Source organism: Mirounga angustirostris, unplaced genomic scaffold (genome assembly GCF_029215605.1).
Source record: "Mirounga angustirostris isolate CCGP_5_RB_7025 unplaced genomic scaffold, mMirAng1.0.hap1 SCAF_17, whole genome shotgun sequence".
Classification (NCBI taxonomy): Eukaryota; Metazoa; Chordata; class Mammalia; order Carnivora; family Phocidae; genus Mirounga; species Mirounga angustirostris.
In genome coordinates this window covers 9,459,755-9,486,202 of record NW_026991725.1, presented here as the reverse complement: position 1 = coordinate 9,486,202, position 26,448 = coordinate 9,459,755, and the positions used below count along the sequence as shown (strand labels likewise).

Sequence of the window (26,448 nt, the reverse complement as noted above, 5' to 3'; positions counted from 1 at the left end):
AGAAAAGCAAAGTGGCGGGAGGGCTGTATCTCCTCAGAGACGGCGTTGGAGCCGGGTTTGGACTAATCATCTCCGATGGCCCCAAAGTGCTCCTTACACCTCTAGAGATGTGTGTGCCGGAATACGCCTCCCGCGGAGCAGCCAGCTCTTTGCCCCTTCGTCCTCTCTGTGCATTAACCGCAGCTCTAGTCCGGTCCCCAGCGGCAACTGCGCTTTTAGGCGAGGGGACAGTATTTGCTGCTCCGGGATTGCGAGTAGAGCTGGAAAGGTCCGAGTACAATCATCCCGTTAGGAGGCGGACACTTCGTCAGTTGTGATGAAGCAAATAACACTCGTGCTAAAGCCAGAGGCTCGCTCACTTCGCACGCGCTGGTGGGCAAACCTGTAACGTTGATTGGCGAACACACAGCAGACTCTGCAAATTTCCGCGACAGCCGCGCCAAGGGCTGGAAGGGAACCCGCGCTCCACGCAAATTTGCGCCATGATCGGGCCCACTCAGCAAGTGACCAAAGATAGGGACGACAGCGCGGGCCTCGCCGATGTCTTTCTTTGTTTTTAACTGGTCTTTTTTTCTTACCATACAGAATGTAGAAAATACAGATAAGGTGCGCCTGGGTGGCTCAGTTGGTTAGGCAGTGCCTTCGGCTCAGGTCATGATCTCATGTGGTCCTGGGATCGAGCCCAGTGTTAGGCTCCCTACTCAGTGAGGAGTCCGCTTCTCCCCCACCCCCACACCTCCAGCTCAGGCTCTCTCTTTCACTTTCTCTCTCTCTCAAATAAATAAATAAAATCTTTTAAAAAAGAGAGAGAAAATACAGATAAGCAAATAGGAAAGGAGAAATCTGTCTCCTCTCCGAGATAGTCACGGGCATCTTTTTTTTTTTTTTTTTTTAAGTAATCTTTACACACCCAAATTAGGGCTTGAATTTACAAGCCCCAGATCAAGAGTCACGTGATCCTCCGACTGAGCCAGCTGAGTAGAGCACCTAAAGTCACTAGGATCTTTAGCAGTTTGGAGAGACTGAGGGGCGTTGCCATTCGCTGCGTGCACCGCCTTAAAGCGCGCTGCCCAGTCTCGCTCGCGAACCTGCGGGCTCTCCAATTCGTGAGGAGGCGGGCAGCCCCTGAGCGGCGCGATCAGGTAAGTTCGCTCCTCTCCACTGTCAAATATTCAAACCTCAACTTCTTATCTCCCTGGGGTCTAGTCTGCTGGCTCCGGGAAAAGGTGGGCGCAACCAGCACAAACCCGTCCCACACCCCGCCACCTCCCCGGGGGCTTCCCGGCTGGTTTTTCTTTCTTCTTTTTCTTTTCTTTTCTTTCTTTCTTTTTTTTTTTTTTAAGATTTTATTTATTTATTTGATAGAGCGAGAGAGAGCACAAGTAGGAGGGGCAGCAGAAGGAGAGGGAGAAGCAGGCTCCCCGCTGAGCAGGGAGCCCGATGCGGGACTGGATCCCAGGACCCTGAGATCATGACCTGAGCCGAAGGCAGACGCTCAACCATCTGAGGGGTCCCCCGGCTGGTTTTTCTCCCGTCTGGGAATCTTGGCTCCTGTCTTGGTAGCAACTTCTACTAAAAACTGCAGCCCCTTAAGGATTGGGGAGCAGGGCTTTTCTCAGCCTGTGGTCGGCGCAGGACGTCAGTCCCGGAAAGGGCGGGATAAAAAGCCTTGGGCGGGGCGGCGGGACAGGGGAGCCCCGGTCCATGGTGCTTTTCTCAGCTTGTGTTCCGGGCCAGAAGTCAGTCCTAGCCAGGGTTCTGCGGTTTTCTGTCGCAGGAGGGACTGGTGAGGTAGGAGGAGCAGCGAGCTGTAGGGACAACAGGTCCGGCAAGTGGAGGTCTCCAGAGTTCCTTGAGGGTGCCCTGCACTCCTGGGGTCCTGAAATGAGGGGAGTTTGGGAATAGATCCTGTAGGTAAAATGTAGCTGACTAGTCACTGATGAACTGTCTTCTAGATGGAGAAAGAGGAGACACCATGCCCTGTACTGCCTTAAAGATGTTTATAAGCCAGAAGGGGGGGGCAGGGCCCACCCATCGCGGGGGCGGGGGGGAGACTGTGGCCTCCTAAACTAAAAAGGAAGTGCCTAGGGGGAAATGGAAAGAATGCACCCTGATTTTTGTTCCCTAGAAGGTAGTCCTTGTCATTCTTGCCCCACTTTCTAGGCAGTTACCACCAAGCTGCTTTCGTGTGTAACTCTTAAGAAGATGTGAATGCCATCCCTTTGCTCATTAAAAATAGCTAACAACACTGGGCACCTTGGTGGCTCAGGTGGTTAAGAGTCTGCCTTGGGCTCAGGTAATGATCCAAGGGTCCTGGGATCAAGTCTGCATCAGGCTCCCTGCTCGGCAGGGAGCCTGCTTCTTCCTCTCCTTCTACTGCTCCCCTTGCTTGTTCTCTCTCTCACTCTCTTTGTCAAATAAATAAATAAAGTCTTAAAAAAAAAAAAAAAAAGCTAACAACACTGCCTAAATCCTGAATCCAGGTCTGATAAAATTTTCCCCACAGTCAAGAGTATAAAAGATTTCAGAAGAAACAACTAATCTGTAAACCTAGATCCAAGGTTCAAGGTAAGGTCAATGATTTTTATGTCCTAAGGATTTGGTAGACTCCGGTTCCCAGAATATTTTTTAAGGATTGTGTTTCAGATGTATGCCTGAAGGTAGTGGTTCAGGAAGTTTTACCTAGCTAGGTATTGGACTGGAGTGGCTAGGATCCCATGTTAACCCACAAGCTCTGGGTCCTCTATAATAGGTGGCTCAACTACAGCTCCTTTGGGTTCCAAGTTTCCCAGTGGTATGGAAAGGCATCCTTCTTAAGCACTTTGGGGGTGAGATGTGCATGTGTTGGGTGAACCAGAAAGGTTCATCTATGGTGGGGCCTGATACAGAGGGTGCTGGAAAGTAGGCTGAGAGGAGAAGAGGGAAGACTGTAGTTACAGAGGCTGCAAGAAGAAATGGGGAGCAGGGGCTGCTTGGCAGGGCTTATATTACCAGAAGATGGTAGACGTGGGGCTGTGTTGCTGGCCATAAATGGAACTGATTTCCCTGCAGCCTTTTTTTTTTTTTTTTAAGATTTTATTTATTTATTTGAGAGAGAGAGAATGAGAGACAGAGAACACGAAAGGGAAGAGGGTCAGAAAGAGAAGCAGACCCCCGGCCGAGCAGGGAGCCCGATGTGGGACTCGATCCCGGGACTCCAGGATCATGACCTGAGCCGAAGGCAGTCGCTTAACCAACTGAGCCACCCAGGCGCCCCTCCCTGCAGCCTTTTGGGATAGAGATGGGGATCCCTTCTGTCAGGTCAGCAGGAAAATGGACTGATGTTTGGGGCAGCCCTCAAACATATGTAAGAAATATTAAGAAATTGGATCTAAAGAACATTAACTGTGCTATAATACTGTGGACAAAGCATAGCATGGCAGGAATATATATCTCCTGTTTTTTTGCATAACTATGCCACATTAACACTATTATTAAGTTTCAAATTTAAATGACTGTGCTTACCTGGCTTCATTGTTCTTCATCAACTAGGAATAGAGGCTTCTGTTAGTTTCTCCTTTGAGGGGAACACACAGGACCCCTCAGGATCATGTTCAAAAGCTTTCTTCTAGGGACCCAGGCCCAGGGGGACTGTTTAAATGAATGACTAAGTCCCCAGATCTTTTTTTTTTAATTTAATTTTATTATTTATTTGACAGAGATACAGCGAGAGAGGGAACACAAGCAGGGGGAGTGGGAGAGGGAGAAGCTGGCCTGCCACTGAGCAGGGAGCCCGATACGGGGCTCAATCCCAGGACCCTGGGATCAAGACCCGAGCCGAAGGCAGACGCTTAACAACTGAGCCACCCAGGCACCCCAACCCCCAGATCTCTTAAGAAGGCAGCTTCCTCTGGCTCAGCTGAGTTTTCAGGCAACTCCGAGGAAATGGTGCCCTTCTAATATACTTGGAACCATAGCCTCCTACACCCAAAAGATACAGGGCAGAGCCTTGTAATCCTTCCCAAGATAAAGTTACTAGAGATGCAATTCTTCAGGAAACCATTTGACAACATGTATCAAGATCTTTAAATATTTCATCCCTTGATCCAGTAATCCAACTTTTAGAAACCTCTGTGTTTTATGTACTTATATATGCTTTATCTGCCTATATAACTTTAGCTTATTTATGTATCTAAGATCAAGTATTACTTCATGTTTTAGCTTCAGCCTTTATTACCACAGAACCAGACTCTCTACAATATGATTTTTGCCTTATAGGGTTCCATTCCTACCGAAGAGAAGTCAAGTTGCAACTTGGCTTGTTCTGGCCTTCCATTCCCCATCTCGAAAGTCCTTTCCATATGTTTGAACCATATCTGAAGTACTTTGCTGGGGGACTCTTACACTCAATGCAAATTAGAAGATGTGATTAACATATCCAAGCCTCAGTATAAGTGATCCAAGATACTAGTATATTTAATATGAATGATTGAAAGCAACTCTAAGTCCCAGCTGTAGGGGAATAGTTAAATAATGATATATTAATACTGTATATGAAGTTATGCAGCAGTTAAGGTTTTTGAAGAACAGCTAATCATTATGTAACAAAAATAATTATATATGACTTTTTTACTTGCCTTTACTTCAGTCCCTCCCCAGTGTGGCAAGGATTTGGTCTAGAAGAGGTAGCAGCTCAGTTCCCTGTTCCCTCCCTTGAACTGGAGGTGGCAAAACAGACCTTATTTGTAGTGTTCTAATCTGTCTGGGTGCTGAGGGATTGATCTCTGTATTGCCTAACTCAGATCTCAGGTGGGGAAAAGTCTTCGCTGCTCATGAAGGCTTCAGAGAGACACCAGATTTACAGATGCCTAGAACAAAAGATCATAGCTGGAGACCTACAGTAACGATGTAAAGCCTGGAGGGAGAGCTGGGTTGAGATTCTTTGGGAAATGAAGACATTCAAAAGCAGCTATTGTATATGGAGGAATTGAGTAAGGCACAGACAGAACTCATGTTCAGAAAAGACCTGAGAAGACCTTAAGCTTCCATGTGAGGCTGATTCCCTATGCTCAGAGCATGCCCAGCTAATCAGTGAAGGATTTCCCTGCCATAGAACCAGTCTACAAAGACTGGAACAGGTGGCTGTTTTTTCAGATGACTGATTTTCAACAAAAACTCACAAGGTATAGAAAGAAACGGGAAACATGGCCAATGCAAAAGAAGAAAGTAAAATGGCAAAACCTGTCCCTGAGAAGCCTGGACATTAGACATACTAGATGAAGGCTTTAGGAAAACTCTTAAGTATATTCAAAGATCTACAGGGGGAAAAATAGACAAAGAACTAAAGAAATCAGGAAAACAGTATATGAACAAAATGAGAATATCAACAAAAATAATAGAAATTATAAAAAGAAAGAAATTTTGGAGCTGAAACATTCAATAACTGAATTGAAAAAAATCATTAGAGGTGTTCAACAGCAGATTTGAGAAGGTATAAGAAAAAAGTCAATGAACTTTAGGACAGGACAACTGAAATTATCAAAGTTGAAGAGGAGAAAGAAAAGAATAAAGCAAAGACTTGGAGACTTGTGGGGTACTACCAAATGGACCAATATACCCTTTATGGGAGTCCAGAAGAGAGAAAGGAACAGAGAGATTATTTGAAGAAATAATGGCTGAAAGCTTTCCAAATTTGATGAAATATGTGAATCTACAGATCAGAGAGCTCAATAAATTCCAAGTAATAAACCCAAAGAGACCCACATCAAGACACATTATAATCAAACTGTCAAAAGCCAAAGCCAAAGTGAATCTTGAAAGCAGCAAGAGAGAAGCAACTCGTCATGTGCAAGGGATCTTCAATAAGATTAACAGCCAGTTTTTCAGCAGAAACACTGGAGGCCAGAAGGCAGTGGGATGATATATTTAAAGTGCTAAAAGAAAAAATTGTCAACTGAGAATTCTATATTTGGCAAAACTGTCTTTCAAAAATAAAGAAATTAAGATATTCCCAAGCAAAAGCTGAGGGAGTTCATTATCACTAGAACTGCACTACAAGAAATGCTAAGGGGAAGTCTTCAGTTTGAAATGAAAGGATGTTTGGCAATAATTTTAAGCCATGAAAATATAAGGCTTTGGTAAAGGAAATACATGGACAAATATTTTTTAAAGTATCATTGTAATTATGGTTTGTAGCTCCACTTTTAAATTTTCTACAAGATTTAAAAGACAAATGCATAAAAATTATAAATCTGTGTTAGTGGTACATGGTATATAAAGATACAGTTTGTGACATTAATAACATAAAGTGAGGGATGAGTTGTAAAGGAGTAGTTTTTCTATGCAATTGAAATTGGTATCAATTTAAGACAGATTGTTATAACTTTAGGACGTTATATGTAATTCCTACGGTGACCACACACACACACACACACACACACCCCTCTAGAAGATACAGAAAATGAAATGAGAAGAGAACTGAAACATGTAACTAGAAAAATCATTTCACCAAGGAAGACCATATTCTGGGCCATAAGGCACATCTTAACAAATCTAAAAGAAGAGAAATCATGCAATGTCTGCTCTCAGGCTATAGTGGAATTAAACTAGAAATAAAAGAAGGATAATTGGAAAATCCCCAAATATGTGGAAATGAAATAGAATACTTCAAAGTTACACATGGGTCAAAGAAGATATCTCAAGATAAATTAAAAATTATTTTGAAGTAAATGAAAATGAAAATACAACTTACCAAAATTTGTGAGATGCAATGAAAGCAATGCTTAGAGGTAAATTTAAAACACTTAATGTAAGAAAAGAATAAAGATCTAAAATCAATCATCTTAGTTTTCATTGTAGGAAATTAGAAAAAGGTCAAATTATATCCAAAGTAAGCAGAAGAAAAGAAATAATAAGAATTAGACCTGAAATCAATGAAATTGAAAACAGGAAATCAATAGACAAAAGCTGGTTCTTTGAAAAGCTCAATATAATGGATAAGCCTCTAGCCAGGCTGAGAAAAAAAGAGGACACAAGTTATGACTATCAGAAATGAAAGAGGGGACATTACTATAGATTCCATGGAATCAAGAAATACTATGAACAACTCTATGCCCATAAATTTGGTAACCTAGGTGAAACAGACCAACTCTTTGAAAGACTCAATCTGTCAAAACTCGCACAACAGAAATAGACAATCTAATAGGTGTATATATACATTAAAGAAATTTAATCAACAGACAGACCCAGATGGGTTCATTGATGAATTCTACCAAACATTTAAGGAAGAAATTGTACCAATGGAAGCAGAGGGAATACTTTCTGATTTGTTCTGTGAAAGCAGCATTACCCTAATGTCAAAAGCAGAAAATGACATTACAAGAAGAGAAATCTACAGACCAATATCCGATAATTTAATTGATCATGTAATCCATTACATAAAAGGCTAAAGAAGAAAAATCACATAAGCATATCAGTAGATGCTGAAAAAACATTTGACAAAATCCAACACCTATTCATGATAAAAACTCTCAGTAAACTAGGAACAGAGAGGGACTTCCTTAATTTTTTTTTTTTTTAGATGAAGTGTTCCATGATTCATTGTTTGTGCATAACACCCAGTGCTCCATGCAGAATGTGCCCTCCTCAATACCCACCACCAGGCTAACCCATCCTCCCACCCCCCTCCCCTCTAGAACCCTCAGTTTGTTTTTCAGAGTCCATCGTCTCTCATGGTTCGTCTACCCCTCCGATTTCCCCCACTTCATTCTTCCCCTCCCGCTACCTTCTTCTTCTTTTTTTTTTTCCTTAACATATATTGCATTATTTGTTTCAGAGGTACAGATCTAAGATTCAACAGTCTTGCACAATTCACAGCGCTTACCAGAGCACATACCCTCCCCAGTGTCTATCACCCAGTCACCCCATCCCTCCCACCCCACCCCCCACTCCAGCAACCCTCAGTTTGTTTCCTGCAATTAAGAATTCCTCATATCAGTGAGATCATATGATACATGTGTTTCTCTGTTTGACTTATTTCACTCAACATAATACCCTCCAGTTCCATCCATGTCGTTGCAAATGGCAAGATCTCATTCCTTTTGATGGCTGCATAATATTCCATTGTATATATATACCACTTCTTCTTTATCCATTCATCTGTCGATGGACATCTTGGCTCTTTCCACAGTTTGGCTATTGTGGACATTGCTGCTATAAACATCAGGGTGCACGTACCCTTTCGGATCCCTACTTTTGTATCTTTGGGGTAAATACCCAGTAGTGCAATTGCTGGATCATATGGTAGCTCTATTTTCAACTTTTTGAGGCACCTCCATACTGTTTTCCAGAGTGGCTGCACCAGCTTGCATTCCCACCAACAGTGTAGGAGGGTTCCCCTTTCTCCGCATCCCCACCAACATCTGTCGTTTCCTGACTTGTTCATTTTAGCCATTCTGACTGGTGTGAGGTGGTATCTCATTGAGGTTTTGATTTGGATTTCCCTGATGCTGAGTGATGTGGAACATTTTTTCATGTGTCTGTTGGCCATTTGGATGTCTTCTTTGGAAAAATGTCTGTTCATGTCTTCTGCCCATTTCTTGATTGGATTCTTTGTTCTTTGGGTGTTGAGTTTGATGAGTTCTTTATAGATTTTGGATACTAGCCCTTTATCTGATATGTCATTTGCAAATATCTTCTCCCATTCTGTTGGTTGTCTTTTGGTTTTGTTGACTGTTTCCTTTGCTTTGCAAAAGCTTTTAATCTTGATGAAGTCCCAATAGTTCATTTTTGCCCTTGCTTCCCTTGCCTTTGGTGATGTTTCTAGGAAGAAGTTGCTGCGGCTGATGTCAAAGAGGTTGCTGCCTGTGTTCTCCTTTAGGATTTTGATGGACTCCTGTCTCACATTGAGGTCTTTCAACCATTGGGAGTCTATTTTTGTGTGTGGTGTAAGGAAATGGTCCAGTTTCATTCTTCTGCATGTGGCTGTCCAATTTTCCCAACACCATTTGTTGAAGAGACTGTCTTTTTTCCATTGGACATTCTTTCCTGCTTTGTCAAAGATTAGTTGACCATAGAGTTGAGGGTCCATTTCTGGGCTCTCTATTCTGTTCCATTGATCTATGTGTCTGTTTTTCTGCCAGTACCATACTGTCTTGATGATGACAGCTTTGTAATAGAGCTGGAAGTCCGGAATTGTGATGCTGCCGGCTTTGCTTTTCTTTTTCAACATTTCTCTGGCTATGCGGGGTCTTTTCTGGTTCCATACAAATTTTAGGATTATTTGTTCCATTTGTTTGAAAAAAGTGGATGGTATTTTGATGGGGATTGCATTGAATGTGTAGATTGCTCTAGGTAGCATTGACAACTTCACAATATTTGTTCTTCCAATCCATGAGCATGGCACGTTTTTCCATTTCTTTGTGTCTTCCTCAATTTCTTTCATGAGTATTTTATAGTTTTCTGAGTACAGATCCTTTGCCTCTTTGGTTAGATTTATTCCTAGGTATCTTATGGCTTTGGGTGCAATTGTAAATGGTAATTGTAAATAGATGTCGGGGTGTTGACCAGGACTTCCTTAATTTGATAGGGAATAGCTACAAAAAGCCTACAACTAACATCATGCTTAATGGTGAGAAGCTTGAAACTTTTCCACTAAGATCAAGTATGAGGCAAAGATGTTCCCTCTCACTAGTCTTTTTCAACGTTGTATGGGAAGTCCTTGTTAATGAAACAAAACAAGGAAAGCTTGAAGCTTGAAACTTTTCCACTAAGATCAAGTATGAGGCAAAGATGTTCCCTCTCACTAGTCTTTTTCAACGTTGTATGGGAAGTCCTTGTTAATGAAACAAAACAAGAAAAGAGGACAAAAGATATACACATTGGAAAGGAAGAAATAAAATTGTCTTTGTTTACAGGCAACACAATCATCTATATAGAAAATCCAAAAGAATTCACAATAAAACAAAAACAAAACTCCTGGAACTAATAATTTAGTAATAATTATAGCAAGGTTGTAGGATACATGGTTAATATGCAAAAGTCAATCACTTTCCTATATACCAGCAATGAACAAGTGGAATTTGAAATTCAAAATATAATACCATTGACCTAGCACCTCCCCAAAATGAAATATTTAGGTATAAATCTAACAAAATATGTAAAAGATCTATATGAAGAAGACACAAAACTCTGATGAAAGAAATCAAAGAAGAGCTTAAAAAAAAAGAACGATATTCCATGTTCATGGATAGAAAGATCCAATATTGTCAAAATCTCAGTTCTTCCCAACTTGATTTGTAGATTCAATGCAACCCCAATCAAAATCCCAGAAAAGTATTTTGTGGCTATCAACAGACTGATTCTAAAGTTCATATGGAGAGGCAAATGACCCAGAATAGCCAACACAATATTGAAAGGGAAGAACAAAGGTGGAGGACTGACACTACCTGACTTCAAGAAAGTATTGTAGCTTTAGTAAAGTTACAGTTGTCAAGGCAGCATGGTAGTGGTAAAAGAATAGAAATAGATCAGTGGAATGAATGGAGAACCTGGAAACAGATACATATAAATATGATCAACTGATCTTTGATAATACAATGGAGCAAAGATAGTCTTTTCAGCAAGATGGTGCTAGAACTACTAGACATCCACATGTAAAAAAAAAAATGAATCTAGACATAGACCTTATACACTTCATAAAAATTAACTCAAAATGGATCACAGATCTAAATGTAAAATTCAAAGCTATGAAACTCAGGTCTTCCTCGTTAGTATAGTGGTGAATATCCCCGCCTGTCAAAGCTATGAAACTCGTAGAAAATAATGTAAGAGAAAACTTAGATGAGCTTGGGTATGGTGATGACTTTTTAGATACAACACCAAGGGCATACTCTATTAAATAAAGAATTTTTAATCCATTAAAATTAAAAATTTCTGCTCTGGAAAAGACAATGTTAATAGAGTGATAAAACAAGGCAAAGACTGGGAGAAAATGTTTGCAAAAGGCATATCTGATAAAGTACTGTTGTCTAAAATACACAAAGAACTCTTAAAATTCAACAATAAGAAAATAACCAACCCCATTAAAAAATGAGCTGAAGACCTTAATGTCTCACTAAAGAAGATATACAGATGGCAAATAAGCATATGAAAAGATGTCCCACATCATATGTCATCAATGAAATGTAAATTAAAACAATGGGATACCACTACATACGTATTAGAATGGCTAAAATCCAGAACGCTGACAATACCAAAAGTTGACAAGGATATAGAGCAGCAAGAACTCTTATTCATTGCAGGTGGGAATGTAAAATGGTATAGCCACTTTGCAAGACAGTTTGTCAGTTTCTTTTAAAACTAAACATACTTATTATGCAATCCCTCAATCTTGATCCTTGGTATTTACCCAAAGGAGTTAAAATCTTATATCCACACAAAATCTACACATGGATGTTTTAGCAGCTCTATTCATAATTGCCAAAATTTGGGAGTAATCAAGATGTCCTTTCATAGGTGAATGGATAAATAAACTGTAGTACATCAAGACAATGGAATATTATTCAGCACTATAAAGGAACGAGACATCAAGCTATGAAAAGACATGGAGGAACCTTAAATGCATATTACTAAGTGAAAGAAGCCAGTTTGAAAAGGCTACATACTGTGTGATTCCAACTATATGACACTCTGGAAACGGCAAAACTATGAAGACAGTAAAAAAAAAATCAATAGTTGTCAGGGATTGGGAGTTGGGACACGATGAATAGGTAGAGCACAGACAATATTTAGGGCAGTGATAATACTCTGTGTGATAGTATAATGATGGATATGTGTTATTATACATTTGTCCAAACCCACAGAAAGTACAACACTAAGAGTGAACCCTAAGGCAAACTATGAGGAAAAATTAGTTAAACACAAAGGAAGGCAGTAAGGGAGGAAATGAGGAACAACAAAAAAAACCTGTAACACCTACAGAAAACATACAACAAAATGGTAATAGTAAGTCCTGCCCTATCAGTAATGACTTTCAACATAAATGGGTAACCCTATACAGGCAAAAGACATAGATTAGTAGAATGATTTTAAAAACCAGGATCCATCTTTATGCTGTTTACAAAAGATGCACTTTATTTATATTATATATTTTTAAAAGATTTATTTATTTGAGAGAGAGAGTGTGAACAGGGTCAGGGGCAGAGGGAGAGGGAGAGAATCCTCAGGCAAACTTCCTGCTGAGCTTGGAGCCCAACACAGGGCTGGATCCCAAAACCCTGAGATCATAACCTGAGCTGAAATCATGAGTTGGACACAGCCAACTGAGCCATCCAGGTGCCCCTATTTTATATTATTTTTATTTAAAAATTTTTTATTTGAGGGTAGTTGACATACATGTTACATTAGTTTCAGGTTTCCAAATAGTGATTTGACAAGTTTCTACATTATGCTATGCTCACCACAAGTGCAGCTACCATCTGTCAGCATACCTTCTGTTAAAATATCATTGACTGGGGCGCCTGGGTGGCTCAGTTGGTTAAGCGACTGCCTTCGGCTCAGGTCATGATCCTGGAGTTCCAGGATTGAGTCCCACATCGGGCTACCTGCTCGGCGGGGAGTCTGCTTCTCCCTCTGACCCTCTCCCCTCTCATGCTCTCTATCTCTTTCTCTCTCTCAAATAAATAAATTAAATCTTAAAATATATATATAATTGACTGTATTCCTTATGCTGTACCTTTTATTCCCATGACTTACTCATTCCATAACTGGAAGCCTGTATCTCCCACTCCCCTTCACCCATTTTACCAATTCCCCCCATCACCTTCCCTCTGGCAACCATCAGTTTTCTGTATTTACAAGTCGGATTCTGCTTTTTGTTTATTTCTTTCTTTCTTTTAGATTCCACATATGAATGAAATAATATAGTATTTTTCTTTCTCAGTCTGACTTATTTTACTTAGTATAAAACCCTCTAGGTCCATCCATGCAAATGACTTGATCTCATCCTTTTTTATGGTTGTGTAATATTACAGTGTGTGTATGTACCACATCTTCCTTATCCTTTTGTCTATTGATGGACACTTAGGTCATGTCTGTATCTTGGCTATTTTAAATAATGCTGCAATAAACATTGGGGTGCATATATATTTTCAAATTAGTGTTTTTGTTTTCTTTGGGTAAATACCCAGTAGTGGAATTACTGTGTCATATGGTATTTTTATTTTTAACTTTTTGAGGAACTTCTATACTATTTTCCACAGTGGCTGCAACAATTTACATTCCCACCAACAGTGCATAAGGATTCCTTTTTCTCCACATCCTTGTCAACACTTGTTATTTCTTGTCTTTTTTATTTTAGCCATTCTGACAGATGTGAGGTAATAACTCATTGTGGTTTTGATTTGCATTTTCCCAACGATGAGTGATGTTGAGCAGTTTTTCATGTGACCATTGGACATCTGTATCAAAAGACTCACTTTAGATCTAAGGACATGCATAAGTTGAAAATGGAAGATGGAAAAGTTATTCTATGCAAATAGTAACCAAAAGAACAGAGGTGGCTACACTAATATCAGACAAATCAGACTTTAAATCAAAAGTGGTTATAAAGGACAAAGACATTATATAATGATAAAAGGATGAGTTCACCAAGAAGTTGTAGTAACTATAAACATGTGGGCATCAAACATCAGAGCTCCTAATTATATAAACCAAAGATTTGATATAATTCTAGGAGAAATAGATAGCTCTACAATAACAGGTGGAGTCTTAATTAGGATGAGATGAATTTTGGAGGAACACAAACATTCAATTCATAACAGTTGTTCAGGAATGATCAGGAATTTATAGAGACAGAGGTGACATTCACAGCTTATAGCTGAACCTCTGTAGGATACTGGTCCAGCAGCAGTAGACATGAATATTTTGACCCCTTTATAACCTTTCCTAGTCTAGTATAGTGATTACTTACCTGTGATGGACTCTCCTCTCAACTGTCTTTAGGTCATCTGTAGCAAAGCTGTGATCCCAATACACAGAAAAGGGAGAGAACTAATGGATTAGGGATACTTATACTAAAACAGACATCTTGTATATAAGAATTTTACCTCATTGAAAATAATGATAACTGGTAGGAAGAGGGTACAGTAATTTGGCCCACCTTGCTTAAGATCAATTGGCCAAAATTTGTGAATCTAATTCATGCTTGCAAGACAGAAAAACTACTAACATGGCATATTGCTGGATGTCTTTAGACCCCCAACTGAGAATTTTCCTGAAGGACTCCCCAATAAAAGGAGGAAATTAAGGTAAAAGTTGGAATTATTAAAAATAAAGTATAAGGCGTGCCTGGGTGGCTCAGTTGGTTAAGTGTCTGCCTTTGGCTCAGGTCATGATCTCGGGGTCCTGGGATCTAGCCCCTTGTCCAGCTCCCTGCTCAGTGGGGAGCCTGCTTCTCCTTCCACTCCTCCCTCGTTGTTGTTTTTTTCTCTCTCTCAAATAAATAAAATCGCTTTAAAAATAAAATGAAATAAAAGTATAAGTAATATATAAAATTTGGTTCACTGAGAAGATCAAAAACATAGATAAGCTTCCCAGAGGGGCTTATTTAAGGAAAGGAGAAAGAAAATTATATAATATTAGGAATTAGAAAGGGGATATAAACACCGTTAAAGATGAGATTAAAACAATTAGAAGAGGGGGCGCCTGGGTGGCTCAGTCGGTTAAGCGACTGCTTTCGGCTCAGGTCATGATCCTGGAGTCCCGGGATCGAGTCCCACATCGGGCTCCCTGCTCTGTGGGGAGCCTGCTTCTCCCTCTCCCCCTCCCCCTGCTTGTGTTCCCTCTCTCGCTGTGTCTCTCTCTGTCAAATAAATAAATAAAATCTTAAAAAAAAAAACAAACAATTAGAAGAGGATCATATAAAACTATGGCAAAAAAATAGAAAATTTCAAAAAAAATTGAAAATTTCAGGGCGCCTGACTGGCTCAGTCTATAGAGCATGCGACTTTTGATCTCGGGGTTGTAAGTTCAAGCCCCACATTGAGTGTAGAGATTACTTAAAAATTAAAAATAAATAAAATAAATAAATTGAGGGGCACCTGTCTGGCTCAGTTGGGGGAGTGTGCAACTCTTGATTTCCGGGTTGTAAGTTTGAGCCCCACACTGGGTATAGAGATTACTTTGAAAAAAGCGGAATCTTAGGGAAAAAATTGAAAACTTCACAGGAGTAAAAATTATTATAGTCTTAGCTCAAAATCTGTCCAAAAAAAAAAAGACTTTACCCTGTACCCTTTCCATAACATCCAGTGGAATATACACAGCAAAGGATTTTGTTGGGTTTGCCTCACAGTACAGAATTTGATGTCTTCTGCTCAGGTTCTATACTCATGGCTCTTTTTTATTTTTTTTACAGGAAAAGATTTCTGCTTGGAAATTGAATGGCTACTGGGAAAATGAACATTAGTATTGATTTGAAAACTAACTCTGCTGAGCTGATTTTAGGTGTGGGAAGAGTCACTCTTGGGGAGAAGAATAGGAAAAAAATGAAAGATTGTCAGCTTCGAAAAAAGCAGAATGAAAACATCTTACAAGCTATGATTGCTTTGCTGAATTCTGGAGGGGGAGTGATCAAGGCTGAAATTGAGAATGAAAACTATAGCTACCCAAAAGATGGAATAGGATTAGATTTGGAAAGTTCTGTTGGAAATATTCTTCCATCTGTTCATAAATACCTAGACTTTATGCAGCAAGGTGAATATTTTCTAATTTTTGTCAAATCATGGAGCTCAAAAACCTCTGGTTTACGGATTGCCACCTTGAAGTCGAATTTGTACAAAAGGGATGTAACATGTACAAATATCATGGATGCCACTGCTACAATGGAGTTCCTCACAGACAAGAACAAAACTAAGGGGAGATTGTATAGATCTAAATTGTCTCCAAAGCAGAATGCACAAGTAGAGAGTAACGTGAAGGCCTTGGCTGATGACTTTTTTAACAGGACACAACTTAGGTACAGAGAAAAACTCCCCTTTACTGAATCCACACATGTTGAAATGAAAGCCTTCTCAACAGACAAGTTGTTACAACGCATTAAAGAGATTCTCCCTCAATATATTTCTGCATTTTCAAATACTGATGGGGGATATTTGTTTATTGGTTTAAATGGGGATGAAGTAATTGGCTTTAAAAGAGAAGTGAGTGATCTTAACAAGTTAGTTTCAGAAATAGAAAAATCCATTAGAAAGTTGCCTGTCTATCACTTCTGTAAGGAGAAGAAAGAGATAAACTATGTATGCAAATTCCTTGAAGTATATGATGAAGGGCATCTTTGTGGATATGTCTGTGCCCTCAAAATAGAGCCATTCTGCTGTGCAGTGTTTGCTAAAGAGCCAGAATCTTGGCATGTGAAAGACAACAATGTGCGACAATTTACTATGAAGGAATGGATTTCCAACATGTTGCCTGCAAACCCAAGTGAGGAAGGGAGATTAGGAAGGAGGCTCCATAGGGCTAAGATGGCAGGTAGGTTTTCATTTGGGATTTGGGGTGACATCATAGGCTTCACATTTCAACACCTAATTTACTAATGTCTGGTGGATACGATCAATCATTCACTCTCTTATTTTCCTCTACCCACTTAGAAGATAGCTCTTCCATACAGAAGCCGCGTTACCTTCTGTCAATAGCACAAGCTGGTACAAAGATCCAATTAACCCTATTTTTCTTCCCTACCATCTCTTTACTCACTTCCAGTGAAAAAGCCTGTTGAATCCTTTTTCTTTCTGAGCTCAGTTTCAGTAACTGACCATTTCTTTCTGTCAGGACCACTTGCCTCTTTTATTTACCTTTCCTTCATCTGTCTTTACACCTTTCTATTTATTTCCCTTAAAACCTCTTCCCTCTTCCTCTTTTTTTTTTTTAAGATTTTATTTATTTATTTGAGAGAGAGACAGAGGGAGTGAGAGAGAGAACACGAGTGGTGTGAGGGGCAGAGGGAGAAGCAGACTCCCTGCTGAGCAGGGAGCCCGACGCGGGCTGTAAACTGAAGGCAGACACTTAACTGACAGAGCCACCCAGGCACCCCCTAACCTCTTCCTCTTCTGTCTTTCCATCTGGGGGCCAAAATGTAACCCTAAGTTGGAGTGATTAAGAAAAAGAATAATGCTGGTATTTTATCTGATTTTGGAAAAGGGAAGCCTCAAATAAAATTAGACTGCACTGGCAACTTTAAAATCTCTGAAAATGCAAGGTTCTTTCTTAGAATCTGCAAAACTCAGCAGTCCTTCACAAGCTATCTCATCTTCAAATTTTAATTGCCTTTAAAGTGAACCCAAGAACATGGCAATGTATTCGATGACTCTTAATGCGTTTTTTTATTAATTTTCATTCCAGCTACAGTGTGTTCCAGCAGCATCAAGGATTAAAATGTATTAAAATTGCAATTTGTGGGGTGCCTGGGTGGCTCAGTCAGTTAAGCATCCAACTCTTGATTTCAGCTTAGGTCATAATCTTGGAGTCATGAGATGGACCCCCGCCTCCAGCTTGCTGGGTGTGGAGCCTGCTAAGATTCTTGCTCTCTCTCTTTCCCTCTCCCACTGCCCTTCCCCTGTGCTCTCTCTCCCTCTCTCAAAAAAAAAAAAAAAAGATGTTGAAAAAAGGCATTAAAATTGCAATTTGTGGGGCACCTGCCTGGCTCAGTTGGTAGAGCATTTGACTTTTTTTTTTTTTAAGATTTTATTATTTATTTATTTAGAGAGCAGGGGAGGGGCAGAGGGAGAGAGAAAGAGAATCTCAAACAGGCTCCACACCCAGCATGGAGCCTGATGTGGGACTGGATCCCACAACCCTGAGATCATGACCTGAGCCAAAATCAAGGGTCGGATGCTTAACCAACTGAACCACCCAGGCACCCGAGAGCTTGTGACTCTTGATCATGGGGTTGTGAGTTTGAGCCCCATGTTGGATGTACACATTACTTGAAAATAAAATCCTAGGGGTGCCTGGGTGGCTCAGTCGGTTAGGCTACCACCTCTTGACTTCAGCTCAGGTCATGATCTCAGGGTCCTGTGATCCAGTCCCACATCAGGCCCTGTGCTGGGCGTGGAGACTGTTTGGGATTCTCACTCTCTCTCTCTCCCCCTGCCCCTCCTCAGCTCTCTCTCTCTCAAAAAAAAAAAAAAACTTAAATAAAATATAAAATTGCAATTTGTGTCTGACCTAGGAATCTAACCACAATATCTAACAATATTTCTATTGGGAAAAAGGGGTTAAATCTAAGCAGACTTTTGATATGCTATGCATTAGTTAGATGGGGGGAGGGTCTCTCATGGCAAATTAAGAATGTGGTTTTTTGTTTGTTTGTTTGTTTTAAGATTTTCCTGGGACAGAAAAGATCATCTTCCAACAACAAATATCATCGCCATTATACTGTAGTAAATCTGTTTAGAATTTGGAAAATGAGCAGCTGAGATATCACTTTCCAGGTAGTTTAATTCTGACTTCTTTGTTTGTTTTTCATTTTTTTAACTTAAATTCAATTAACTAACATATAATGTATTATTGGTTTCTGAGGTAGAGGTCAGTGATTCATCAGTCCTTTTTTTTTTTTTTTTTAACATTTTATTTATTTGACAGAGAGAGACACAGTGAGAGAGGGAACACAAGCAGGGGGAGTGGGAGAGGGAGAAGCAAGCTTCCCGCCAAGCAGGGAGCCCGATGTGGGGCTCGATCCCAGGACCCTGGGATCATGACCTGAGCCAAAGGCAGATGCTTAATGACTGAGCCACCCAGGCACCCCTCATCAGTCTTATATAATACCCAGTGCTCATTACATCACGTGCCCTCTATAATATCTATCACCCTGTTACCCCATCCCCCCACCTCCCTCCCCTCCAAAAGCCCTCAGTTTGTTTCCTCTGGTTAAGAGTCTCTTATGGTTTGTCTCCCTCTCTGATTTCGTCTTGTTTTATTTTGTCCTCTTTTCCCCTATGATCCTCTGTTTTGTTTCTTAAATTCCACATATCAGTGAGATCATATGATAATTGTCTTTCTCTGATTGATTTATTTCGCTTAGCATAATACCCTCTAGTTCCATCCAAATCATTGCAAATGGCAAGATTTCATTTCTTTTTTTAAATTTTATTATGTTATGTTAATCACCATACATTACATCATTAGTTTTTGATGTAGTGTTCCATGATTCATTGTTTGCATATAACACCCAGTGCTCCATTCAATATGTGCCCTCTTTAATACCCATCACCAGGCTAACCCATCCTCCCACCCCCCTCCCCTCTAGAACCCTCAGTTTGTTTCTCAGAGTCCATAGTCTCTCATGGTTCGTCTCCCCCTCTGATTACCCCCCTTCATTTTTCCCTTCCTACTATCTTCTTTTTTTTTTTTTTTTAACATATAATGTATTATTTGTTTCAGAGGTACAGGTCTGTGATTCAACAGTCTTACACAATTCACAGTGCTCACCATAGCACATACCCTCCCCAATGTCTATCACCCAGTCACCCCATCCCTCCCACCCCCCACCACTCCAGCAACCCTCTGATTGACTTATTTCGCTCAGCATAATACCTTCTAGTTCCATCCACATCGTTGCAAATGGCAAGATTTCATTCCTTTTAATGGCTGCATAATATTCCATTGTATATATATATCTCACATCTTTATCCATTCATCTGTTGATGGACATCTTGGCTCTTTCCATAGTTTGGCTATTGTGGACATTGCTGCTATAAACATCGGGGTACACATACCCCTTCGGATCCCTACATTTGTATCTTTTTTTTTTAAAGATTTTTATTATTTATTTTTTAGAGAGCGAGTGAGAGAGAAACAGCATGAGAGGGGAGAGGGTCAGAGGGAGAAGCAGGCTCCCTGCTGAGCCGGGAGCCCGATGTGGGACTCGATCCCAGGACTCTGGGATCATGACCTGAGCTGAAGACAGACACTTAACCATCTGAGCCACCCAGGCGCCCCCTACATTTGTATCTTTGTGGTAAATACCCAGTAGTGCAATTGCTGGATCATATGGTAGCTCTATTTTCAACTTTTTGAGGCACCTCCATACTGTTTTCCAGAGTAGTTGCACCAGCTTGCATTCCCACCAACAGTGTAGGAGGGTTCCCCTTTCTCCGCATCTTCACCAACATCTGTCGTTTCCTGACTTGTTAACTTTACCCATTCTGATTGGTGTGAGGTGGTATCTCATTGAGGTTTTGATTTGGATTTCCCTAATGCTCAGTGATGTGGAACACTTTTTCATGTGTCTGTTGACCATTTGGATGTCTTCTTTGCAGAAATGTCTGTTCATGTCTTCTGCCCATTTCTTGATTGGATTCTTTGTTCTTTGGGTCTTGAGTTTGATAAGTTCTTTATAGATTTTGGATACTAGCCCTTTATCTTTTGGGAGATTTTTGATGACTGCTTCAATTTCCTTGTTGGTTATGGGTCTGTTCAGGTTTTGTATTTCTTCCTGTTTCAGTTTTGGTAGTTTAGACATCTCTAGGAATGCATCCATTTCTTTCCGATTGCCTAATTTTTGGCATATAGTTGCTCATAATATGTTCTTATAGTTGTTTGCATTTCTTTGGTGTTGGTTTTGAGCTCTCCTCTTTCATTCATGATTTTATTTATCTGGGTCCTTTCTCTCTCTCCCTCTCTCTCTCTCTTCTTCTTCTTTTTTTTTTTTAAAATAAGTCTGGCCAGGGGTTTATCAATCTTATTAATTCTTTCAAAGAAACAGCTCCTAGTTTTGTTGATCTGCTTTACTGTCCTTTTGTTTCTATTTCATTGATTTCTGCTCTAATCTTTATAATTTCTCTTCTCCTGCTGTGTTTAGACTTTATTTGCTGTTCTTTCTCCAGCTCCTTTAGGTATAAGGTTAGGTTTTATATTTGAGACCTTTCTTGTTTCTTGAGAAAGGCCTGTATCATTATATACTTCCCTCTTAGGACTGCCTTTGCTGTATCCCAAAGGTTTTGAACAGTTGTATTTTCATTTTCATTTGTTTCCATGAATTTTTTAATTCTTCTTTAATTTCCTGGTTGACCCATTCATTCTTTAGTAGGATGCTTTTTAGCCTCCATGTATTTGAGTTCCTTCCAAATTTCCTCTTGTGATTGAGTTCTAGTTTCAAAGCATTGTGGTCCGAAAATATGCAGGGAATGATCGCAATCTTTGGTACCTGTTGAGACCTGATGTATGATTCAGGATGTGAGCTATTCTAGGGAATGTTCTATGTGCACTAGAGAAGAATGTGTATTCTGTTGCTTTGGGATGGAATGTTCTGAATATATCTGTGAAGTCCATCTGGTCCAGTGTGTCTTTCAAATCTCTTAATTCTTTGTTGATCTTTTGCTTAGATGATCTGTCCATTGCAGTGAGGGGGGGTTGTTAAATACCCCTACTATTATTGTATTATTATTGATGTGTTTCTTTAATTTTGTTATTAATCGGCTTATATAATTGGCTGCTCACATGTTAGGGGCATAAATATTTACAACTGTTAGATTTTCTTGGATAGACCCTTTAATTATGATATAGTTTCCTTCCTCATCTCTTATTACAGTCTTTGGTTTAAAATCTGATTTGTCCGATATAAGGATTGCCACCCCAGCTTTTTTTATGTCCATTAGCATGGCAAATGGTTTTCCACCCCCTCACTTTAAATCTGGAGGTGTCTTTGGGTTTAAAATGAATCTCTGGCAGACAGCATATTGATGGGTCGTGCTTTTTTATCCAATCTGATGCCCTGTGTGTTTTGATTGAGGCATTTAGCCCATTTACATTCAGAGTAACTATTGAAAGATATGAATTTAGTGTCATTGTATTACCTGTAAAGTCCCTGTTTCTGTATATTGTCTCTGTTCCTTTCTGGTCCATGTTACTTTTGGGCTCTCTCTTTACTTAGAGAATCCCTTTTAATATTTCTTGTAGGGCTGGTTTGGTGATCACAAATTCTTTTAGTTTCTGTTTGTCCTGGAAGCTTTTTATCACTATTTCTATTTTGAATGACATCCTAGCTGGATAAAGTATTCTTGACTGCATGTTTTTCTCATTTAACACCCTGAATATATCATGCCAGTCCTTTCTGGCCTGCCAGGCCTCTGTGGATAGGTCTGCTGCCAATCTAATGTTTCTACCATTGTAGGTTACAGACCTCTTGTCCCCAGCTGCTTTCAGGATTTTCTCTTGGTCTCTGAGATTTGCAAGTTTCACTATTGTATGTCAGGTGTTGACCTATTTTTATTGATTTTGAAGGGGGCTCTCTGTGCCTCCTGGACTTGGATGCCTGTTTCCTTCCCCAAATTAGGGAAGTTCTCCACTATAATTTGTTCCAATATACCTTCTGCCCCCCCTTTCCTCTTCTTCTGCAACCCCAATTATTCTAATAATGTTTCACTTTATGGTATCACTTATCTCTCGAATTCACCCCTCATGATCCAGTAATTGTTTATCTCTCCTTTTCTCATGTTCTTTACTCTCCATCATCAGTCTTCTATATCACTAATTCTCTCTTCTGCCTCAGTTATCCTAGCACTTAGAGCCTCCATTTTTTATTGCATCTCATTAATAGAGTTTTTTTATTTCAACTTGATTCAATTTTAGTTATTTTATTTCTCCAGAAAGGGATTCTCTTGTGTCTTCTATGCTTTTTTTCAAGCCCAGCTAGCATCTTTATAATTGTTATTCTGAACTCTAGTTCCAACATTTTACTTATGTCCATACTGACTAGGTTCCTGGTAGTCAGTACTGCCTCTTGTTCTCTTTTTTGAGGTGAGTTTTTCTGTCTTGTCATTCTGTCCAGAGAAGAATAATGACCAAGAGAACAAAATGCAAAAATGGCAACCACGACTCCAGAGAAATATACACTAAGCAAACCAGAAGAGACCCAAAACCAAAATATATATATATATATATATATATATATATATATATATATATATATATATATATATTTTTTTTTTTTTTTTTTTAAGAAAAGAAAAAAAGGCAATATAATCAGACAGGTGGACAGAATAGAGCAATACGCTGGATCCTATATTTTGGTCCATTTGTTAGAAAACTTAGATCCCAAAATTGTAAAGAAAGAAAAACCTATATATGTACAAAGATAAAATTAAATACAATGAAAGGATAGACTGTAACTGTAAAAATGAAAATTAAAAGACAAGAAAAAACAAAAGAGAAAAAACAACAACAACAGAAAAAGAAGGGATATAAACAGACAGGGGAACAGAACTGCAATACACTATATCTTGAGTGTATCTTGGTCAGTTTGTTAGAAGAAACTACATCTCAAAATTGCAAAGAAAGAAAAACTTATATATATACAAAAAAAAATTAAATACTGAAGGGGTAGAATGCAACTGTAAAAATGAAAATTAAAAAATATTTTTAAAACGAGTTGATAAAATAAGAAATTGATTGAAAAAGGAAAAAGAAAAGAAAATTAAAATTGAAAGACTAAAGAATCATGGAGGAAAAAACATGAATTCTATATGCTATATTCCCCCAGTGCTGGAGTTTTGCAGTTCTCATTGATTGGTAAATTGGTCTTGGCTGGATGTTCTTGCTGATCTTCTGGGGGAGGGGCTTGTTGCTTTGATTCTCAAGTGTTTTTTCCCCAGTTGGAATTGTATTGCACTTTCCAGGGGGGCCAAGCTAAGTAAGCGGCTCCAGTTTGCTCTATTTGGTTTTTATTCCCTGAAGCTTTCCACCTGTCTTTAGAGGATGAGAATGAAAATGGTGGTCTCCCAATCTCCAGCCCCAGAGCCAAGAGCTTGGGACCCCACTCCTCAGTGCACCCTCAGGGAAAAACAGTCAATCACTCCTGTCTCCTTGGTCTCAGTCTGTACTCCATGCTCATGTGGCCTGTGACCGAGCATTTCTATCTCAGGCACAAGACCCTGCTTTGAGTCTCCAAACCCTGAAGACTCCTGTGGTGCACTTCTGAGCCTCTCCTCCTGGGGGAGGAAGGCGGGGGTCTTGCTGGGCCCCTGCTCAGAGGTGGTAAACTGTTTATGGCAACCCTGAGCTGAAAGCCCACTCCTTGGCCCACTGTTTGCAGCTGGCTTCCCTGCTCCGATGCTTGGGAACTCTGCTGCACTCAGTCCCCCCTGGTCTTCCTGTCACCCCAAGGATCCTGAGACCACACTGTCCCACCTAGGAGTCCACCCACTTTGCCACCTGGGTGCCTTTCAGGCCAGGACATTCCTCACTGGAGCAGACTTCTGAAAGTTCTGATTTTGTGCTCTGCTGCTATATCACTTTCTGGTAGCTGGCTGATGAATGCTCCCTCCCCCACAGTTCATCTTCCCATATATCACCTTGAATTCACTTCTCCACACCTCCTACCTTGCAGAAAGTGGTCACTTTTATATTTGTAGAGTTGCAGCTATTCTTTTCTTATATCTCTGGTCAAGTTCGCAGGTGTTCAGAATGATTTGATACCTATGTAGCTGAATTCCTGGGACCAGACGAAACTAAGGTCTCCTAATCCTCTGCCATCTTGATTGTATCCTAATTCTGGCTTCTTTGGACTTGTTGGTGTGAGTATGTTCCAACCTCCTTTTCTTCATATCAGCGCCATCTTGAAATTTGTCATCAGAGCTCATGTGGGTGTTAACAGGCATACTTTGGTATTCTTAGTCATTGAATATATCAGATTCTAATTCTTTAGATTTTGATTAGACTTTTCTTGGTGTAATATGAACTGCTTTAATTGAAAGTAAGAGTAACAGTTTAGTTTAAACAAAAAGAGAAGTGGATCACGTCACTGGGATGTCTAGATTGAGACCCAGCCTCATGCACAGCTGAATTCAGTTACTGGAGAAATGCCACCAATACTCAGCATCTCTAATTTATCTGTTTTTGTTATTGTTTGGGGGCAACATGTTGTTTTCTGCTATTTGAACAGTATAACCTTGAATATTCATTTTCAGTCTTCTGGTGCATATTTGCAAGAGAGTCTCTTGGGTGCACAACTAGGAGTAGAATTGCTGAGTCAGGAGGTATGTGAGTTGCAAGTACTAAGATAATGTCAGATTATTTTTCAGTGTAAATGAGTCACTTCAGTCCTATCAACGGTATATTAGAAATGCCTCTATCTTCTCCAATTGTCAAATCTCACCTTTCTTCTTTTCACCATCCTTCATCTTCCCACTCAAGTAGGTACAGAATGGTATCTCTCTGTGGTAGGTATTTCCCTGGTTATTAACTTGGTAAAGCATCTCTTCTTATACTTATTACCCATAAGTAAGTCTTCTAAGAAATGCCCATTCTGTCTTTTGCCCATTTTTCTATTTGTCTTTTTCTTATGATTTGTCAATGCAACTTACAGATTCTAGAATCCAAATCCTCTTTTGGTCCCTGAATAGTTCCACTTTCACCCATTGATCTGCCAGGCCACCACCAACATATTATTAAATATATCTATATATAACTCTAATTTCTAGAATCTCTTAACGTACCCTCAGTCAATTTACTGGTCCTTAAATACACTGTACTGTCTTAATATTGTAATTTCATACTAAATAATCAGTATCCGACAGGATAAACTTTCTTTCATTCTTTTTCTTTGAGAGTGTCTTGGTAATTTTGGTCATTTACTCTCTCCTAGAGATTTTAGAATCTAATTAACTGCACAAAAAAAACCCTTGCAGGATTTTGATTGCAGTTACATAGATCTATAGATAGTTTGGGAAAGAAATGACATATTTATATCAGTCCATCTTTGTCCTCTTTAACATAGGAAGTCTCTCCATTTATTTAGAACTTCTTTAATGTCTTTATTTTTAAAAAAGATTTATTTATTTATTTGAGAGAGAGAACACAAGCAGGGAGGAAGGGCAGAGGGAGACGGAGAAGCAGATCCCCCACTGAGCAGGGAGCCTGATGCAAGGCTCGATTCCAGGACCCTGAGATCATGACCTGAGCTGAAGGCAGACACTTAACTGACTGAGCCACCCAGGTGCCCTTCTTTAATGTCTTTAAAGTCTTATAAATTTCTCTGTACAAGTTTTGTCAGTCATTTGTTACCTTTATTACTAGCTTCTTCTACTTTTTTTGTTGTTGTGAATGATGTTTTTCTTTAAAAGTTTCAATTTATCATTGTTGCTGGTGTGTAGAAATGCAACTGATTTTACAAGTTGATTTTATATTTGGCCACCTTGCTAAACTTTCTCTTTATTTTCAATGATTTGTCCCTAGATTCTTTTTATGTTCTTTATAAACAGTATACTGATTTTAAAATGTTGTTTCCTTATGATTTTAGTTTTTCCTAATATTTTGCTTTTAATTTTTTTCTTGTCTTAATGAACCCATGAGGACTTTGGGTATAATTCTAAATGGAAATGGTCTTACTTCAGATCTTTTTTTTTTTCTTTTTAAAGATTTTTATTTATTTATTTGTCAGAGAGAGAGATAGAGAGCAAGAGAGAGGGAGAGCATGAG

The 26,448-nt window shown here is 39.6% G+C and overlaps 1 protein-coding gene across 3 annotated transcripts in view; it reads left to right on the top strand.

Moving 5' to 3' along the window:
• The first annotated feature begins 988 nt into the window (after window positions 1–988).
• Window positions 989–26,448, top strand: part of SLFN12 (schlafen family member 12) — a 53,624-nt gene continuing 28,164 nt past the window's right edge. For 2 of the 3 annotated variants that reach the window (XM_064582135.1, XM_064582134.1), the window contains exons 1-3: window positions 989–1,142; window positions 15,392–16,503; window positions 18,354–18,464. In XM_064582135.1, the coding sequence (XP_064438205.1) occupies window positions 15,417–16,503; window positions 18,354–18,427 (1,161 nt within the window). In that variant the 5' untranslated portion in view covers window positions 989–1,142; window positions 15,392–15,416 and the 3' untranslated portion in view covers window positions 18,428–18,464. The remainder of the gene's footprint in view (window positions 1,143–15,391; window positions 16,504–18,353; window positions 18,465–26,448) is intronic. The other variant, XM_064582136.1, reaches the window with a different exon arrangement.